The sequence below is a fragment of the Anomalospiza imberbis genome, chromosome 4 (assembly GCF_031753505.1).
Source record: "Anomalospiza imberbis isolate Cuckoo-Finch-1a 21T00152 chromosome 4, ASM3175350v1, whole genome shotgun sequence".
Taxonomy (NCBI): domain Eukaryota; kingdom Metazoa; phylum Chordata; class Aves; order Passeriformes; family Viduidae; genus Anomalospiza; species Anomalospiza imberbis.
Genome location: NC_089684.1, coordinates 47,645,558 through 47,666,983, shown reverse-complemented (window position 1 = coordinate 47,666,983; position 21,426 = coordinate 47,645,558). Strand labels below are relative to the sequence as shown.

General features: G+C 37.5%; 1 protein-coding gene across 1 annotated transcript in view; it reads left to right on the top strand.

Annotated features, from left to right (window-relative positions):
* Positions 1 to 4,185: 4,185 nt before the first annotated feature.
* ATP10D (ATPase phospholipid transporting 10D (putative)) overlaps positions 4,186 to 21,426 on the top strand; it is a 30,170-nt gene continuing 12,929 nt past the window's right edge. Inside the window, exons 1-11 of the mRNA XM_068188403.1 lie at positions 4,186 to 4,798; positions 5,520 to 5,714; positions 6,664 to 6,868; positions 10,699 to 10,784; positions 11,890 to 11,996; positions 12,745 to 12,876; positions 13,699 to 13,826; positions 13,964 to 14,216; positions 17,625 to 17,860; positions 18,518 to 18,706; positions 20,674 to 21,289. Of these exons, the coding sequence (XP_068044504.1) occupies positions 4,533 to 4,798; positions 5,520 to 5,714; positions 6,664 to 6,868; positions 10,699 to 10,784; positions 11,890 to 11,996; positions 12,745 to 12,876; positions 13,699 to 13,826; positions 13,964 to 14,216; positions 17,625 to 17,860; positions 18,518 to 18,706; positions 20,674 to 21,289 (2,413 nt within the window). The 5' untranslated portion in view covers positions 4,186 to 4,532. The remainder of the gene's footprint in view (positions 4,799 to 5,519; positions 5,715 to 6,663; positions 6,869 to 10,698; positions 10,785 to 11,889; positions 11,997 to 12,744; positions 12,877 to 13,698; positions 13,827 to 13,963; positions 14,217 to 17,624; positions 17,861 to 18,517; positions 18,707 to 20,673; positions 21,290 to 21,426) is intronic.

The window sequence follows — 21,426 nt, the reverse complement described above, 5'->3', positions numbered from 1 at the left end:
TGTGCCTTGCTTGAACAAAGGTATGACAGCCAGCTATTTCTTCTTAACCATATCTGGTCACTCCAGTTTTTCATATCTCGAAGTGCATTATAAGAGGAAAGAATCAGAGCACATGAAGGGACTGGTATAGAAAAAAAGCAGAAAGAAATCGCATAAATCCAGTGTCATATAATTGCCTTCCACATTTCATCATTATCATTTTGTTAGTAACGGTAAGCTTACTACAAGAACTTCCCTTTTTGAGTGTAAGACATACCTGAATTGCCTCTGTATCAGCTGTTTCCATTTAGCAAGATCAAGAGTGTTTACTTGAACAGTGTATAGTGTGAAAATGAGGACAGACTAGCTTGTGTGAGTCTGTCCTCAAAACTTAGCATGTGATAATTTAGGTTTCCTGTTTTCAAATGCATGAACATTATTCCTGCGGGTTTAAAACATAAGCATATGTTTTAGAAATTAACTTCTAAAAATAGTGCTTCAGAGTAACTCATCTTGTAGATCGTTTGCCAGTGTTTCAAGAAATATCTGCTGTTTTGTATTTCTACTTTAAGTTCACATTAGCTGGGGAACTCAAAACTTGACTATGAAAAATAACATGATAAGAGGGTAAAATAATGTTTTAAGGGAATGAATTTCTCAGAAAAATTGTTTAGAATAGCTTCTATTTGGTATTTGGTGACTTTACCCTCTAAAATGTCTTAACAGAAAGTTGATGAAACTCATTCTGACCACAGAAAATGTGTTCAATACTTTATGAACCAAATTTATTGAGGGAGAAGAATAAAATTACTCATAAGTGTGTTAAGAAATGCAAAAGAGATTTCTGAAGTTTGAAACATCAAAAGTTCTATCTTAAAATGCTGATGCAAATTATTTGAAAAAAAAATTGCAAAATAATAGCTCAGTCAAATCCCAGGTGAGTCAGAGTGTATTATGGCAGAGGATGAGATCCAGATACTTTTTTCCCAGGATGTCTGTTAGTTGTCTGATTCACCTCTCTGATCATAGAATATTATTTGTTATTTCTCATACAATGTTTCCAGTGTGGTGAGTTTGTGTTAGTTATTTCTCACCCTACAAACTTCAGTTTTCTTAGAAGTAGTTACATTAGAATACTGGAGATACTGACAAAAATATGCAGTGCACAGAACTGAATCTGGTGTTTCCTGTTCCTTTTTAAGCTCTGCTTCTCTGAGGAAGGGTGGGGCAGAGGTTTTGGAGCTGTGTCAGGAGTCAGAGAGGATATGTTTGTGGTGAGGGGTGACTGCTCTTCTGCAGCATTGCATATGCAGTTTAAACCATTAGCTCCTCATCCAGTGGTGTGGAATTCCATCTTAACATGCTGTCATGTTAAAATGTCCCGTGCTCTTCCTCCCTGCCTTCCCAACTGCTTTATTTTTTATAAATAGTGGTCGCTGGGTTTCAAATGCTAGAAAAGATAATAGATTATGTAAACCAAAAATATATAGAATTTAGAAGGTTTTGAAATTTGTGAGGTGTATTTTAGATTTATAGATTATTTTGCCTGTATAATTTTTGCTGAATGAACAGGGTCTCCTGTTTAAACTTTTGCATTCCCATTAGCCCTGGGAGATCAAGAAAGAGTTCCTGCCTTCTTAATCAGTATCAGATGTTTGTTTGCCTGGTCTTATGAAAACAAACATGATTTTCACTACAAATGTAACCTGCTCTCAGGTATCTGACTGGTGGCATCTCGTGAAATTTCCTGGCATTTACTTACTTAAGTTTGCTCCTAGGTCATTGTACACTATAACAGTGTGTAGAGGTATGTCACATTATTGGGCAAAAGCATGGTTAATTGACACACCCTGTATGATTCATGCTAAAGATGAAAGCTTGAAGGAGTGATAAATTTACCAGAAGAAATTATGGTAAAACTCTCTCTGGTAATCCAGCATAGTTATAGTTAAAGCAAACATCTGTTTGAAAAGGCCTTCCATTGTACAAAATCATTTTTACAATTCCTGATTTGTCACAGCAGAGACAATTAAGGAGAATTGTTGTTTATTCAAAATGGCCAAGCCTTAAGGATGCCATCCAAAATCCGTAAGTTTGGGGTTTTTTAATCACTGAACTGCCGAAATTTGTGATTGCAGGGGAAAAAAAACCCAACCTACATCTTTTCAGCCAGTCATCTTTTAAAATTCTTTAAATTCCAGTACTTTGTTCTTTAATTCAGTCCTGACTTTTGTAGATGGGGGTGTGTTAATTTGGGGGTTTGGGAGCTCTAGGTGTATTGAAACGTGCATAGTCATGTATGGACTCCACTAGCAGTACATTGTGCAGTCCCTAAACATTTTTGAAGACCTTTCAATCTTTCAGCTTGTTCCCAGGCTCAGTGTAAATTAACTGAAGCATCTTTTTCACTTGTGTACAGATCAGTGTTCATATTATGACTGTATGGTAGCCATACATTTAAAGTGATTCATTGGTGTGAAGTAGCTGCTTCTAAATGTCAGTTCCCATTTCTGGAGAAAGGGCTGACCCTGACTAAAATGGGATAGTAACCTCTATGCAGAGGACAGTCCCTCTGGGAACTGTCTCTTAGGCAGTAGGATTAGAGGAAGCAAGGGTAGAAGATGCCACATTCTGTGAAAATAAGAGGATGCCATGTATTTTAAAAAATCTTCACAACCTCTTCTTTCTTGCTTCTCTAAGAAGTCCCAGACCTAGCTGCATTCCCTTGCAACCTTTGGTAGTCTGGTAATTACTGGGACCACAATGTTTAGTTCTGAGAAAAAAAGGAAAGCCTTTTCCTCAGACTGGTCCCTTAGGATGTCTGGGGGAGCGCTGAAGAAAGGCCGTGGAAGCACAGTAGGGTACTGCCAGGGGATGCTGAGAGGAAATGCTATATAGAGGTTTTGGTGGTTTTTCCTCTCCTTCATGTGCAGGTCATGGTTTCTAAAGAACATGTTTTTCATATACATGGTTACAGTTTTCCGAGACACTATGACAGTCAATAGCTATCCACATCTAATGGGGATAGGACAAAAATGTCCCATCTTAATTTGATGAGATGAAGAGGCCAGATAACCATTAGAGCAAAGTTTTCTAGCTGTGACACAGGCATCCTGGCTTTTTAGGAAGTTTGAAGAATCTCCTTTTTCAGAACGGAATGTATTGATGTGGAGATATGAATAGTACACAATTTTTAGAGGACCTGATGAGGGCATTGTGCTCATGTGTCAAGAATTCTGCAATTGTAATAGAAGAATCAAGGAAGATATGTACAAGAAGATAGTCTGGATAAAATAGTCAAGTTGATAGTTTGAAAAATTACTGCTTAGAGCAACATTTTGGAGGAATCTGAACAGGACAGAGTGGCATTTGTCAGTAGAAGAGAAAGATACCATGTGAACAGAAGCTTGAATTGATTGAAACCGAAGTCAGGATTAGTTTGATAACCACACAGGATAGTCTGTTGTAAAGAGATTTCCTTTAGGAAGATCCAGCAAGTTTTAGAAGCAGCTTTTGTGTGGGAATTTAGAAAGAGGTTTTAGTCAAAAATTTTGCTAGAATCTATGCAGGTAGTAAGATACCAGGTGGAAGGAATGTAACCCAAAGCGAGAAGTACTGATGATTTTGGGCTCATGCAATTTATAGTTTTAAACAAATGTACGATTAACTGTTCTATGGAAGAAGTAATACAAGAAATGTAGCAACCATTAGTTAAAACTTTCAAATTGTAAAAAACTTCATTATAAAAGCCAGCACTTTTGAGCTTCTACTAAAGCAGGGTTTGTGCAAGAGGCCTTTTCTGACTGCATTGGGTGATTTGATAAAGTGAGCAACATGTGTAGCTATAAATGAGTATCACCTTTAGCTATGAGCTTTGGCTCTCTGTAGGAAAACAAATTCCTGGGTAGAATGCTGAAGCTTAGCTAGGTGCATAAAGGAGAAGCATTGGCATGAAATTTATTCATCCTCTGTCAGTTGTTAAAAGTTCTCAAACCTCTTTCTAATTCACTGGAAGAAGTTTGGTTGATGATAGCTACTTAGTGCCTTTCACTGGCAAGTCCTCACTTTTGTGTCTAAGGCTGTATTCAGATGCCTATTACTAAATTGTTGACTTCTGAGTTTAAGGAGGTTTGTTAACCATCAGCATGGATCGCAGTGTCTGAGATGAGGATTCCTTTCAAAATGCTGTTCTCTGCAGAATTAGCAGCTTGTCTCCCTTTCTGCACCATGCTACAGCATGAGAAACTGGTGGGTGGACTGCTATTACAAAAATATTGTGCATTTTAAACAGAGTAATCAAATTATATAATCCTGAAAAGTTTGATGAAATTCAGATAAATTCAGTCTTTGAAGCAGAAGTTCCTGACCTCACATAACCTATTAACAGTCTGGGTTGGGTTCATTATAAAAATTACTTTTTTCCCTAGGCTTATTCAAAACTGTTGCTGTGACTTTTTGTTGAAAGCCTTTACAGAATTGTTGTGTAACTTGCTGTATTTTCAAACATTTCTAGAGAAATGACACTGCTTGGACTATAAAGTGTTTCAGGTGCAATGGCAGATCCCATCCGCTGGGCCCGATACCGCTGGCAGCAACTGATACCAACAGAGGGCAGAGAATGCAGCAGCAACAATTCAAGTAGCAAGTGCTATCAATCATCAAAAACTACTGGCAAACATAGGATAGTAATACCCTGTTTGGGACATTTTAAAGAAGAGTATGAAAAAGTATCAAAACTGTACATGAACAACAAAATACAGACTACTAGGTATACTTTATTGACTTTTTTACCACGGAATTTATTTGAACAATTTCATAGGTAAGGAACTCCTTTTTGATTGTGGTAATTTTTCTGAAGCTGAATCCTTCTATTTAAATATTTGTGTGTGTTACTATATATATGGCCAAAGTTTCTTGAGCATCATAATTGTTGACCTAATCCATTTCTCCTTAGCTTATGTACTTTCTGCTTATTCTGTTCTTTGGACTATTGAACTATTTATTCATTGCTCTTGGAGCACTGCCACACACCAATCGACAGTGGGATTTTCAGCTTATTTCCTGCAAATGTCTTTTTCCCCTTCCCTCATGTCTTTCTGTCTTGCCAATTCTTTCCATCTTCCTTCTGCTCGGAGAACTGCTGATCTGTCAAGCTGCACAGGAGGTTACAGGATGGCTTCATTTTTAAAACATGTAATCTTCCCTAAGAGATGATAAAATTAGGTTTAAAGACCTGGAAATTTGAGAGTGCAAAATTCACCAGTGCTTCACTGTGGAAAACATGTGCCTGGAGGACAGTTTTGAAAATACAGGAGATTTCTTGGTTTCTGCATTGCCTGATCATGTGTGTTAAGCAACTGTGTTGCTAAGTAATCTATTGACTGGAGAGTGAAAACAGAGTTCTGTATAGTTATTCCTTAAATAGCATGTGAAGAAAAGATAAATCATTGATAACTTAAATGTCTGTATGGCATGGAGTGAGGAAATAAGGATCACTGCCTGCTAGCACAGTTAAATTCTGTGTTTTCTCTTTGTTTCAGAGTTGCCAATTTATATTTCCTATTTCTGGTTGTCCTAAATTGGGTTCCTCTGGTTGAAGCTTTCCAAAAAGAAATTACAATGCTACCTCTGATAGGGGTTCTGACAATTATTGCAGTGAAAGATGGTCTAGAAGATTACTCAAGGTACAAAATGGATAAACAGATAAACAACTTAGTAACCAAGGTATATAGCAGGTAAGAGATAAGAGTGTTAGTGGTTTATTCTTGTTATTATGACCATCATATGAAAGAAAGAGTTGATGATAACTTTTGCTTACCTTCTGGATACTTATAGAAGCATAAAATGATGTAATTTGGAAAAGGTCTCTGAAAGTGATTTAGTCTTAACCCCCTGTTCAAATCAGGGCTATTTAGATCTGTTCACTCAGACTAATTGTGACTCGATCACCAGTTTTGTTAAATGGTTATCATATTAGTGTAAAATCTGCAAAAAATTTTTTTGCTTTGAGGCAAATGAGTTCATGAATGTGTTTGTATAGTATTAACCAAGGTACTTTGACTAGTTAAGCATTGCTGTACATAACATTTGTTTTGGAAGGTGTATTTTTAATTCTTCTAAAATGTCTTCATGGAAATTGAATGGCTGCTAGTTTATCACTCATTAATGGCATCATGTTGCACTCATAGTGCAATATCATTTCCCCAAAGAGAACAAGATAGTTTTCTGTGTGAGTGCATCACACAGTTCAGTGTGAGTGGTACCATCTATATTCCACCGTGCAGGACTGCAGTGTTACACACTGTGGGTGCAAGTCAGGCAGGGTGTCAGCTAGTGGTGAGTCTGCTAGGCAGTTATTATCATGGATGATAAAAAGACAGGAATGCATCATATTCTAAATTAACCATCAAACTTCTCTAACTATGTATCAGTGCTGCCCACATAATTATTTTTCTTTTATACCTGTCATAAAAGGATATTCCAAGATGTAAAATACAAAGATAAAGGAAGCATAGTGAATGTTTTTTTCTTTCTTGCATGCTCTGTTTCCATGTGGGAAAATGAGTATTTTGGAATATATCACTTTTGATGTGTGGTAGAAGCCATCACAAATAGCACCTGTAAGTTTTTCTCAGTTTCAGCTTATGCATTTGTAAAAAATCACTGTTCTTTTATGTATTCCAGGAAAGAGAAGAAATACATAGATGAGTGCTGGAAAAATGTCAATGTTGGGGACTTCGTCCGGCTTTCACGTAATGAAATCATTCCTGCTGACATTGTGCTGTTATATTCTAGTGACCCAGATGGGATCTGTTACATTGAAACTGCAGGCCTTGATGGAGAAACCAATCTAAAGCAGAGACAGGTGGTGAGAGGATATTCCGAGCAGGTGAAAATTGTGCTTTTCTAGTGGTATAAGAAAGTTGACATCACAGGTGGTCAACTAAAAAAACCCAAACAACTCAGCCCTCTAGATTGCCTAATTCATGGTAGCTGAGTAATCCCCATCTGAAAAATCACGGTACTAGGTAACACAGTTCTTATTTGTTGCTTGAGTGGTTTTGGAACAAATCCTTGTATGTTCACATAGCTCAGAGAAAGACAGATCTATTTCAAGTGATGAAAACCAGCAAAATTAACAATTCAGGTAAACCTCAAGTAGTTACTTACGGTGCATAACCTGTCATGGGTGAGAAATTGGAGTTTTTTAGAAGGCATTTCTATGCTACATAAAGACCTCGAGAGCAGAGCAGATACTATGTTTTTCACCCTTTCTTCACATTGCAAACGCTTTGTTACTCCCATATAATATTTTAATATTATGCCTAACAGCCAGAATGCTGGAGGCTGGCACAAAAAAGGCAATATTAAAAGATTAAAGAATCCTGACGTTTCTGTAATCTTCAGTTCTGCTGCTGAAACACCATGCTTAAAACAACAGCAGGGAGTTTCAGTGTTGTCCATAAAAACAGACTGTTTAGTCATCTGGAGATAAAATTCCCTGAATTGCCTCTGAATTTATAGCAGTGGTGAGGAAGTGAGGAGAAGTTGTCTCTAAGTGCCATTACTTAGTGGGTGTGGTAACGCCAAAGGCGTGATGTGCTATCCATGAACAAGGCTGTTTCTTATCCCCTAGTAGTCACATGCTTAGTTTTATTTTTACTTCTGTTTTTATTTTTATTTTTTGATTTAATCTTGAAACAGCGAGACAGGAAGGACTGTTTGATCCTTTTTTATATGCATATCATTACACAAAGCAAAATTCCAATGGTTCTTCAGGCTTACAGCATACTGAGGTGGTCCAATTCTCATACCAGCTCCTGCTACCATGGTCTGATTTGAGTTCCACTCAAGAAAGAGACTGATTTCTTTATTTTCTGAAAAATTTATCAACATTCTAGGAAGAGTCATACTGTCCAAAAAAAGTGTCAATTCCTTCACCATTCAAGACTGTTCATTTTTGTCACCAAATAAGAAAAAAAAAATTATAGTTATTGTAGAATCTTCTTGTCAGGATTGATTGGTTTCTGAGTGTACAGCCATGGTCTGTTTCACAGACCTCGAGTGCACTTCCAACTGAGCTCCAGCCTGGGAATTTGTCCTTATAAACTCAGGCTGAGTAAAACTGGCAGTGCCGTGTAAGGGGTTGACTGCCTGACCTCTCCCACTTTTTAACCTCAAAAGAAAAGGAATAAACAACACCAAATTAAAGAACATAGGAAGACAAGAACTACATAGTCTTAATCTATTTCCAAGGTTGTTTAGTCCTGCTCCTTTGTGACTGAGCAAGTAGAAATATAATGAAAAAGTTTATCAATAGGGCACCTGTTCATGTGCATGGGATTTCTTTAAGAGAATGCAAGGCAAAATGAAAGCAAGAGGCAGGAGCTGAAACTCTCATAGTGATTTTTGTGTTATTTTTTCAATGCTTAAATGACAACAGGAAAGAAATGGGGAAGGTAACTTGAGGCTTCTTAAATAGCAGTGGGTAATGAGACATAGAACACTGTCTCCAACCATCTTGGCATTCAAAGAGAAATACACAAAACAGAAGAGGACCAACTTCCTGAGGATGATGAGCTATTTTGTGAACAAACTCTGCTGCTTTCAATACACGAATGTTGCTTCCTGTGAGGAAGGGTTTAATCTCCTTTTCCGTCTACCCCTCCTGTGGTTAGCTGAACCATGCACAGGTTCATGGGGGTCGAGAAGCTAATATGCCATTAGCACTAAAACACTGTGAACAGTGAATATTTCCTATTAGATTATAAGAGATAGCAAAGAACTGCACCAGTTGGTTCCCTCTCAGCCTGCACGGTCAGTGACTGAATCCAGGCCTGGCTGCAGCATCCTCAAACCTAGTGGAAAGTGCTGTTCTTTTCTTCTGGGAAGCCTCAGTCAAGCTGATCAAAGGCATTCCTAGCTCTCCCTTTCCACCTTAGCCATACACCCACTCTATTCCCATGCTATATTATCAAATGGTGTATGTGTCAGGAACACAGCACAGCCAAAGCAAGCGGGCTTGGCCCTGGGAATCTGCATCTCCCCATTTTTGCTTTGCCAAAATTACAGCTATAATGAAAAAATATAGAAAATAAACTTATAGTCCAGGAAGATTTGAGTGTCCATATCAAGACACCTGCTTTTGGACATAGTTTTTGTAACTTCTGTTTTACGCTAGCAGAATGTAGATAGCTGTGTCCACTATAGATTACACCCAGAATTTTTGTACTTGCTCTTTCAAGGTATATTACAAGAAGCTCCACCAGTAATAGATATTTTGATATTTCCAGACAGTAGAAGAAAATAATTGACTGCTTTGGCTATTTCACTTTGAGAGTAGCTCTTATTTGGTAATCAGTGTACAGTGCAAAATCCTTGCAATGCATCAGTTGAGTATTCTGTCTATAACATCTTACAGAAATATTGTACCTCCAATGTAAATCAACATGAGAAGGGTCACTTAACAGGTCTTTCACAGTTAACTAAATTTGCAAAGATACTGAATGTATCTGTGTGTTAAAGGCTGTGTTCATATTGACTTCAAGTTAATACAGTGCAATAAATCAATACAGCAAAACATAACAAAAAAAGTATTTTAATCAAGCTAACAAAGTACTTAAACAATATGATGTCTTCTGAGTTTCAAATTCTACTTACAGGATTGTGTTTTAAGCTCACAGTTGCTGTTCTGCCAGTGTGAAGTCATCCAGCTGATGGGGAGTACAGCCTTCTCAGAGACTTAATAATGTAATTACGTCTTTATGTGTAAAGACATAATTATGTCAAAGATCTATTCAGTATCACCTCTGAATTACAGAATTATGCTTGGGAGTCTGAAATCTTAAATTAGTCATTGGGTTTTTTTTAAAGAGTAGGACAAATGACTTTCCAAAGAGTTAGTGGCAGGTACTCAGCTTGGAAATGTCTCAGTTATACCAGAGGCAAGCCTGTGTTATACTAGAGACTAGAAGCATATGCCATTAAATAAAATTACATCGCAATAGCAGGTAATTCCAAAGATGAGGCCTTTTGGCTTTTCTCTTACTTCTTGTCATGTTTCATTCTTATTAATACAGGAGATTTGTTTCAATTGACTTTTCACTGAAGAGCTCACCTGCTTTTTGTTTGCTATATGTAGTTCTGGTCTCACCTGCTTTTTGTTTGCTATATGTAGTTCTGGTCTTTGATAACAGCCCTAGCTCTTTCTTTGGTACTTGTAAGTATCAAACATCATTGCAAAGTTCTACCTGCTTGCTTTGTGTTAGCATGGAAGTCGTCCTGGTCATGGTATTGGGAAAAAAAATTCTGTTTGCAAGAAATTCTGCTTGCAGAGAAGACAGTGTCTCTTCTTTTTGTTTTTTCATTATCATATAATGAAAAAAATCTATGGGAAATCTCTGCCGTTCAGATGTTCTTACTGCTTTTGTATTTTTTTTCTTCCTCCTCATCCTTCTACCCTTTTTTTTCCTTTCCCATGTTCTCAAAATATCAGCAATTGAAGTGATACTTGAGAGTCTAATATTTAGTAGGAAGTCCTATGGCGTGTAAATCTGATTTATACTGAGTAGGAGACCATCAACACCACCAGCAACCTACAGTTTAGAGGCTAAATGGTTAGATGTTAGTATCTGAACCTCTAAATTTACAATGTTTTTAAGTTCTTTCACACTTTGTCTGAGTTCTCTGGGTTTTTTTTTTCCCTTCCCATGGCTTTAGGTCTCTGAAATTGATCCAGAAGAATTTTCCAGTAGAATTGAGTGTGAAAGTCCTAACAATGACCTCAGTTGTTTCCGAGGCTTTGTGTGAGTAGGTGGCTCTTGGTGTCTCTTTAAACTATTGTCATTTGCTTTGGCATTTTTACTAATTTTAGGAGATTTTGTAATGTTTGCTTTAAGAAATAATGGTATGGATAGGGGTCAGTTTGCACCACTGCGCTTCTGAGTGTAGGGCAACAGACAGAACTCCAGAAGGGTTTTCTGAGCAGCAGATGGGGCACTGATGCTTTTTATTTTGTGTTAAATATTTTCAACATCTTAGTTCAGGCTGTTTTGCAAACTTCATACTTGAAATAGCTGTTTTAAATCTCTTCTTCATAACATATTCTATGTTCTATTCTATATTCTATATTCTATTCTATATTCTATATTCTATTCTATTCTATTTGGTCTGGACCACTGCCTGATTGCAAGCTGCATTGCTTAGAACTGGAAATCAGAAGGACTGGCTTCCTTTCATACTCTGATTTGTTTTGTGTAACCTTGTCAGTTGATCAAACTCCATTTGACCAGTGTGCCTCTCTCTGTCTTTTCTTTGGGCTGGGTTTATGTTATGGGTTTTCTTTGTGGTTAGGGTTGGAAGGGACCTTAAGGGACTAGATGATCATGTCTTTCTTTTTCCCTTTGCACACTGACACATTAGATATTTGAGATTAAAAATAAATACATATAAATCTTAGTCTCTGAGAAAGCACCTTGACAAAGAGTGGGCCTAGCTGCACTGGAAGTATACCACAGGAGTGACGGTGCTCACAGTATATTTACGATGAGATTTTATATTCTTTTCAAATATTTTCTGATGCTGATAATCCGAATAGGATAGGGTTTCAGATTTCCAGTATTTGTCTTGGATCTCTTTTCAGTAGTGTTGCCTACTTGTCATATGCCAGATGACAAATGCCTGGCTTATAAATGTAAAAAAAAATTGTAATGGAGTGCCCATGTGCTCGGATTTTCAAGGGTGATCTGCTTTCATGTTACTCCATTAATTTGAAAAGTCCGATCAGACATGTCAGGATGGCAGTCAGTGACTTGCAACTTCTTTGGGAAATCTGTTCCTAATGTTTTTGCAAAGCCTGTTTGGTAATTGCCGGATTCCTACAGCTGACTTGAGGTGGTTTTTTTTTTGCAGTGAACATTCAAACATGGATCGAGTGGGTCTCAGCAAGGAAAACTTACTGCTCCGAGGATGCACAGTAAGAAACACAGAAGCCGTGGTAGGCATAGTGGTATATGCAGGTTAGTGAACTGCCCTGGCTTTCACAGACTGCCTTGCAAACAAGATAGTTGTATGCCCTAAGAAACAGTATTGTACAAAGGGGAACTGGGAGAGTAAAAGCTTGAATCCAGCAGAAGGCAGCCTTAGCTAGAAATTTTAAGAGTGCCTATCTGGGTTCAGTTTGTTTTTATTTTCACGGTAAAAACTGATACCCCTGATTATTCCTGGAAGGGCAGATCTGTTGTGTATGAACAGGTCCTCGTCCTCAACTTGTTAATTGCAATGGTAAACAGAGATTTTGAAATGGACATGGAAATGCATGACATGCTTAGGACTTTTTTCTTAACCAAAACTGAAGCTAGTGCTGTTCTTCTAGTTCTGCTCTACAATTTGTAGAAAGGACAGAAGTTTTTACACTAATCGATATGATGTATACAGCCAGATAGTTGTAACACAGGTGTAGGATTTTGTAGAAAATAGTAGAAATACTATGGAAGAATGATGTTGTTTCTATAGGAAAGAATATTAGTGACAGTTAATGTAAGCTAATAAAAGTTAATGTATACATGATAGATTTTGATTTAACTTGTTCAGTTTTCTTTAGGACAAAATTCATGTATTGTAGGAGAATATAATTTGCTCATATTTATAATGGCTGTTCAAATACTAGTTAATAGAAATATTCTGTTTCCCAAAGCCTTCAAATATAAAGCACTTGCAGTTGTGATACCTGTTCTTAGAGAATTTCAACCTTCTTTTTGGTTGCAGGTCACGAAACCAAAGCTATGCTGAATAACAGCGGCCCTCATTACAAGCGCAGTAAATTGGAAAGAAAAGTGAACACTGATATTCTTTGGTGTGTTCTGCTCCTATTTTTGATGTGTTTAACTGGTGCAATAGGTAAGTGAGAATCGCTCAGATTCCTGCTATTTTCCTCTCTCAGCCTACAATGGTTAGTGTTTTATTTTGGGGCTGATTGATTTTGTCAGTCTTGATCCGTATGTGATTTCCTGAAAGTTGGGAGTTCTTTGAGGTTTAAGTTCATGTTGTCATGTTTGATCTGGAGTGTGGCTAAAAAGTGTGTTCCTGATGTGAGTTTTTGGGTCTGGAGCCTGTTTCTCCATTCGATTTATCTTCTTTCTTACTAACTGTTCTTCAAAACTCTTACTTTCCCTTAGGATTTTTCAGGTAACATGAGATGCATGTACACAGACCTAGTGTGACTAAAGTTGTACTGATTTGATATTTTAGGGATTTATTAAATTATTAGCTTGACTAAATCTAAACAGACTAACTTTTCTGACAGATCATAAAGGTGTTTAAAATATATTAAAAATATGTTTAATAAAACTTCTTCAGATTACACTTAAAAATGACGACATGATGATGTGTTCACTAGTAGACTAAAACCTGGACAAGCAAGGATAACAAAATTAATTGCTAAAGGGTTTTTTTGGAGGGGAAAAAACTGTTTGTGAAGTGTAGTTAATAATTCTTTATTTCTGAGATATGCTGTATAGATGCTGTTGACAGAAGGCATGCAAGGTATTTCTTCATGTATGTGTTAATACCTGGGACTCGTGTTGGGAAAAAGCCCAAGATATAAAATTGTATTTTAAAAGCTTAGAAAGAGCTGCAGAGTATAAGAGCTAACACAATAACCCTGAGCTGTGATACACTTTACATAAAACTGCTTGACTTTATCTTGTTCTTGTTTTCAAGGTCATGGAATTTGGTTAAGTAGGTATTCGGAAATACCTTTTTTTAACATCCCCGGGCCAGATGGGAAATCAAGTCCTCCAACATTAGCAGGCTTCTATATGTTCTGGACAATGATAATTTTATTACAGGTAACTGGTCTGCTTTGGACATGGTCATATTCTGATCTCATTTGTACCCTTGAAGTAGCTCTTCAGTAGAGCTTCTTCATGTTTGTAACTGGCCAAAGACTTTGGTTTTATTTAATCCCTATTTTTTATTTCGGTAGGTCTTGATCCCTGTTTCTCTCTATGTTTCAATTGAAATTGTCAAATTGGGACAAATTTATTTAATACAGAATGACATTGATTTTTACCATGAGAAAACAGACTCAACTATTCAGTGTCGGGCACTAAATATTGCTGAAGACCTTGGCCAGATTCAGTATATTTTCTCTGACAAGACTGGAACCCTCACTGAAAATAAGATGGTTTTTCGGAGATGCAGCATTGCAGGATGGGAGTATTGCCATGAGGAAAATGGTAAGACACTAAACCTTTGTTCACCTGGATCATTTTTCCAACATATTTGATACCATGAACTAAATATTCTTTACTCGTTACAGAAGAAGTCATGCCTACTTGGTTTAGTTTCTCACCGTGGAATATTCAGAACCCATAACACTGGAAGATTGCCCATCTACTCTTTCCTCTTTTTTTTTTTCCTTTAGCTAGAGTGCCAATTCTTACCTAGCATTTTAAGGTTTAAACATTCTTTTGACTGTCCTAGCAGTGTACCACCTTTATGTAGTATATGTTGAGTTAACACTTTGACATATTTCTGCTCTTGAGGATATAGTAACCCAAATCAAATACATGCTTAATAGTATTATTACATTATTTAACAGTAATTTTAAGGTACAAGTCAATCAGATGTGTGTCTATGTGTGTGTTAATGCTGCAAAGGTAAGTACCTTCATTGAAAATGACTGTTGTATTCTTACTTAGATCTTACACAGCTGCTTATTATTAGCCAAAAAGTCAAGAAGCAGTGTTAATGAGTAGTTGCTGTCTTACTGCCTAAAAGTGTAGGATCTTTCAATATGTATTTCAGGGGAGCCAACTTGAAGTCTTCTGGGAGCTGGGAGAAGATACAGCTCCAGACATAAGAGAAAATTGGGCAGAGTGACATGAATGATTTAATTAGCCATTCTATTAATTATATAAAACCACAAAGTATTTATTAGTTACTGTGTGTATGTACTAGTGTCTGCAGACATTTGCTCTTTTGCTAGTGAACAATGCAAATATTCCATATGAGATCAAGGGTTAGGTGCTGATGATGAGTGGACATGTGAGGCACAGCTGTGTAGTAAACCCTTTTTGTGGTTTTGATGGGATTGCTGCTAGATGCAACTGCTCACAACTACAAGCGAAAGGCACACTCTGCTGGCCATAGCAATGTATCAGTTCAGCCCTTCTTTTGTTGTGTCACAGGACCAGATTTTACAGACAAATTTTACAGCAATTTCTGCACATATTTTTTTGGAATTGTTATGATGAGGGTTTCCACATGCTTCTTTGGCTTTACATAATTGTACTGGGAAGGATGACAACAGCAAAGTGAGAAAAAATGTTTGATGAATTAACAACTTAAATAAAACGCACATATTTTCAGAGCATTTCCTAAATCAAGGAAAACTTTCAGAAAAGAAACCAAAGAGTGGTGTGAGTGATGCAGCTGTGGCTGATTCGGGTCTTAGTGTGCCAGGGAAAGTATGCCTCCACATGCTTCTGCTAGTAGTTCATATACAGTTATCTTCCAAAATTATTAGTGTGTTGATTATGTGCATAATTGCTTCCTCCTGTGCCCTGTCTTTCCCTGGAGAGTAAACATGCATTTCTTCCTAACAAATTAGAAATTATATGAGCCCTGAAAATCAGTTTGAAAAACACTGGAGGTCCTGTTTTTTAGCCCTGGTTTATATTTGTTTAGATGCATAGAGCTGCTGTTTGCAAGGCTCTTACTACATATAGTGAGAGTTGCAGTACAACACAGTACAGTCTTTTGCGTAGAAGCTGCTTCATCTGAACATATATTTCTGTGTTTATATCTGCATTTCCGAGGGTAAAGGGATGCCTGTGATTTGTATATTCCTCCAAAGAGATGCCCCCGGTGATGTTCTGTCTAAAGTGAGGTGTGCTTCTTTGACCATGGCAGTAAAGCAGTGTAGTGTTGTAAGAGATGCCACATGTTACTTCAGACAGAGCATGCAGCTTCTCCACAGCCTGGAAGCAGAGCAGAATTGGCATGTGTTGTCCAAGTCTGCCTCTACAAACACATATTAAGTCATTGCTGCTGCTTTCCAGTGAAAGGTATCAGTACCTCCTGTGGGATTTTGTATTTGGTAGTTGTGGAGAGCCACAGTCTGTTATGTTCCCACTTACCTGTTTTTTAAAAGAGCTATGTTACTAATTTCATGTTGATACCAGGAAGATGGCCTGCCAAGGTGTAAGCTCTGGTCTCTCTGTTTCCTTAGACTCATCAGAATAGCAGGATGGGTGACAGGATTCTCTCATTTGTGTTGCTGAAAGAGAACACAGTAGAAAATACAAGACTCACAAATGACATAATAAACCTATTTCCTTCTCATTTAGAGCAACAGACCTGGGGACTGGTCTGTGGATAGGTTTTCTGTTTGCATGAAACAGAACGATACCCCACTTTTCACTTCTTTCCTGTGCAGTTGGTGCTACCTGAAATAAAGAAATAGGGAATTAGTGGTGTTGCTGGACATGTCTGCAATGTATGCTGAAGTTGGTTTTTTGCTAGTGTGCCATTGCTTGTATTCAGACTTCAATGAAATAAATAGGCAACACACAGCTCTCAGAACAGTTTTTTCCATGCTGTCTGTGGATTTTAGGCACTGAAGTGCTGGTGTATGCTCATGGAATGCTGTTTTCACAGTGAGAGGTAAAACTTGAGATCTGAGTAGTGTTCATAGTTCCGGTGCTTTCCAGAGATTTCAACTTCTGGCATGTGGTCAAACACTCTCAGAACTCCAGTGCAAATACTTGAATGTGTTCTTAATCAAGCACATGATAGCATAGGAGTGTTTCCATTTGCTACAGAGGTTCTTTACACCATTGATTTGTGGAGAGGAACAGAACAGCATTTACATCTCTGGCACAAAGGTGTTACACATGTCCAGACAAAGTTTGATTATTGAAACTTGCTTTTCAATTAAAAATTCTGAAAATGTGTGTCTTTTTGTGAGATGTCCCATAGACAGAGTTTCAATGAGTTCCTGCTAACAGCTGTATTTATGAAAGCCCTGACATACAATCCTCATCCATCATAACAATGCCTAGAAAACTCAGCAGAAGTCTGGTCCCGTTTTCTGGCCTAAAGCAGAATTGTTGCTATTATTCTTTGAGATTCTTTGTTTTATTTCTTCTGAACCTCCACTAAAGTCCTATTCACTGCTTTCTCAGGCATTCCATTCTAATATGTCCCCTCGTCTCTGGCAAGGTTTTGTTGATACCTAGCCTGAGTCCATTTTGCCACAATACAGAGTCATTGTGTCTTCTGATAGCCACAGTGTTCACAGAAAACAGGCTGTCTCCTATCTCTGTGCAATTTCCCTTCACTTGAACATGCATTTGACTCCCATCAGTGTGCCCTTCTGGAGGTTGTGTAACTCCAGTTTAGTTTACTGTTTCTATGTGACTCGTGTTATGCAGAACTCTGGTCATTCTTGTTCCCTCTTCTGGATTCAATCCAGTAGAATGCTGGTCAAACAGGAAGATAGCGTGGTGGCTTGTTACAGGTTTAATTTTTCATAAATGGTGGATTATTCTTAACTATATAACTAATTCCTTACTTCAGGCGGTATTTTGGACATGTTTCTTTTTGCTCATGGAACAATAATTTTGTTTCCGTTTCTTTAGCAAAGAGGTTGGAATCTTACCAAGAGGTGGATTCAGAGGATGAGGATTCAGCTGATTTTCAGTGTGGGTCTTCAACCCCTACTTCAGAATGTCAGAGGAACAACTGCAGAGCTGCGTGTGAACCTTTGAACAGAAAGTCTGTGACCCACTTGTCTGGTAGTTACTCTGCATTCAAAAGGCAAGATGAAGCAGGTGCTATTTCCAACTCAGGACACATGGCTTTCAGCAGTCCCATTGTAAGTAGAAGCTGTTGGGTTTGATGCTAAATTTCTGAATTAACTCATGAGGGTATCTCTTTTTACTCCTATTTTAACAGAGTGGATGTCATTTGAGAAATCCTTTCTCTCTTCCACCAAAATCAGAGGTCTCATGATGGCTTGATTGCATATTATTTACAACTGACATATCAGACACATGTTGGTTCATGAAGGTGTATACTTTGACTCTTGCTGCTCTGTATCCATGATCGCTTCAAGTGAAATTACCAATTTAATAACAGTTTTTACTTTTATTTTAAGAGGTTTCTAGCATTTCCTCTTGTTTCTAATAGGAAATACCTGTATGATCAATACTTATTTGAGGTTATGTGAGGAAAAAACTGTGTTTCTGTACCTGAAGGTGTCTAAATACCATTAATCATGCTTAATCTCTGTTGAAGTGTCTAAGGCTATGAACGAAGCCTTTACTGTTTACCTCTTTGGGCAGGAAGTTTGCCATTTTCAATGGCCTAGCACAAGGCAGGAAAGATGCCAGTGTTCCTCTGTTTCCTGGTATTACAACTCAGCACAGGAGGGAAGTTGTAGGAGCTTCTACATTTCAATCATCTGTAACTGATTTAACCTTCAGAGACTAAGTTTATAACCTGATGGAAGCTTTTGTTCATTTCATAATAGGAAACAGATGTTGTACCAGACACACAGCTGCTGGAGAAGTTCAGTCAAATTTCCTTTCATTCCTATCAGCAATCAGAAGAAGCTAGCAGCAAGTTATCTTTGGAGACAATGTATATCACGGACTTCTTTCTTGCTCTGGCAATCTGTAATACTGTTGTAGTCTCAGGTCCCAATCAGACACGTCAGAAGGTAAGAAGGCCTTGCTTTTGGTTATTTGGCCATATTTGCAAGTAGCTGATCTCCTTTTGGTTCAATTACAAAAAGAAAAATACAATTAACTGACATTTTTAAAATTATCCTTTTCACCTCTGCATTTTTGTCCTATTAGGAAGAAGGGAATTACTCTAAAACCATGGAGTGTAATGAGCTAATAAATAAAATAGTACTGATAAACTGACTTCAGTCTTTTTGTTTCTGTGACCATTTGTAACTTTTACAAGAAAAATTTGGAGATTAAATTGCAGTTGTAATTTTTTCCATATTCTTATTATGGGTTCTTTTAGATATGGGTATAACTTCTTGTAATAATACATTAACACTCAGGTTACCTTCACAAATAGGTTATTGTTGGCTGAAAAATATGAATAATCGCTGAAGATTCACAGAATATTGAAACTGAGAATGTTCTTACCTGTTCCTGACTATTAAAATAGACATCCAGCAGAAGTATGGAAAATGAAATTTTATATCTATATTAGTCAGAAGAAAAATTGCTTTGCAGTATGGCATAAAGTTGTCTCACCATGAATTAACAGTGCATTTGCTAGTCTGCCCTGGTTTAGTAGTTTGGAGTGACCACTTGTTTTCAATGCACACAACCTAACTTTTTTTTTAAATAGTATTTTTTTTTCCCAAATCTTTTGGGTTTTTTCAGTATGAGATTTTCATAATTCCATTTTTTGCCAGTTTTGACTGTGTTGCAGGTTAATTCCCAAGTTCAGCTTTGATTTCTTTCCCTCATTACCTGGTGATTTACATTCATTGACTTTATTTTTGAAAAAAAAAATTAGTGACATGTGCAGAACTAAATTTTGGTGTCCATCTAGGTAGTAAACCTACAGCCACAGCTGGAGACATTCACAAAACATATCTGTGGGGTATGAAGTACCTCCTATGTATAAATAAGCCTGGTGTTTTTCCAAGCATTCCCAGAAGGTGTGTAGTAGGCAGCCTAAAGATCCGTGTGTGGATGAGGCAGATGAGTTCATTGTCAATAGTTACCTATTCCTTAAATGGCATGGAGAATAATATACCGGTGAGAATCTTGGTTTTTTGAGAGTAATATGTCTGAATAGCTTGCTAGCAGGATAGATCTCCAGGTCACTAATAAGTAGATTGGGAGGAGCAATGTGGAAGGAGGTTTCTGATCAGGGAATAACAGGAAAGAACTCAAGGCAATGGGAAATTTCAACGTTGTCATAGGAAGAGGCAATGAAAGGAAACATAGTCTCTGTTTCCATGATTTTGAACGGAGACACATTACAACTTGCTGGAACTGTGGAGGACTGAGCCACAGGTTTGTCCCTGCCTTTTGCTTTTCTGTGGCAAAAGAGAGCATGCTTCCTGGTAACTCATTCTTATGTCCTCACCAGCAGTGAGAAAGGAATGTCAGCCTTGTATGTCTTATTTTTGTAAACTGTTACCTCACTAGCTGTTCTGAGTAACAGAAAGACAGTTATTTTGTAACACTGATCACAGGGGAACTGTCTTTTAATTTAAAACATTAAAAACTGTTGATAAGGTACTGTATGTTTAGCAGTTCTTGTAGCTAGTTAGTGTGAAGGGGTTGGTTTATTCTTCACAAGTATTTTGCTAATTTAGAACAAGGATTAAAGTGTTTAGTTCAATTTGCCACAACTTCAAAAATTTACAATGTCATACTTTGTTCATTACTGAAAGTTCTGAAAAGTAAGTATTGCATGGAGTCATGAATTAAACTTGAAGGACTTACACAGCTTATAGAGGCTGTTTAAGGTACTTATATGGTTTCATGTTTACTTCAGCTGGCCATCTTTAATACAAGCAGTCAAACCCATGGTAAACTTTAAAATACTACTTTCATTATGAAACATTCCTACTTTGTAAGGTGTCCTTCCTTAATATAATAAAATAAGAAGAATTTAGCATAAATACTTTCTCTAACTGTTCTGTTTCAGATGAGACTCTCTTCGCTGAGTAGAATGCCTATTAAATCACTTGAGGAAATCAGGCAAATGTTCCAGAGATTTTCAGTCTGGAGACTAAGTTCTTCCTCACTTCCAGGTGTAAAGGAGTCATCATCTGAAAGCCCCAATAGTTTTGTGAGAAAACTGTCTATTTTTAGAATGAAACTGGCTTCACCTACTTTGGATGGAGCTGCTCAAAGGATTTCTGAACCTCACAATACTGACAGCCCAGAAAATTCTCAAGTGCCTGGAGAACTACATCTAGTGAATGTAGCTGCTGGTGGTGAACCCAACCATGCTGTGTCATCTATCGAATTATCTCCCATACCAAAACTAAGTTATGAAGCTGAGAGTCCAGACGAAGCTGCCTTGGTTCATGCTGCTAGGGCTTATAAATGTGTTTTACAGTCTCGGACTCCAGATCAAGTAACTGTGGACTTTGCAGGTCTGGGGTCTTTAACATTTCAGCTTTTGCATATCCTGCCTTTTGATTCACTGAGGAAAAGGATGTCAGTGGTCGTTCGGCATCCAGTCTCCAACAAAGTGGTGGTGTACACAAAAGGCGCAGACTCGGTCATGATGGATTTGTTGAGAACTGCATCTGAAGGTACCTATAGAACTTGTAGTTCTTTGCTTGCCGTTATCATTCTTTAATGATAAGTTTCAACATTTTGCTACTTCAAGAATGTATTTAGACCTTCAAAATTTTCTGCTAAATTTAGCCTAAACATTTATGTTTAATTT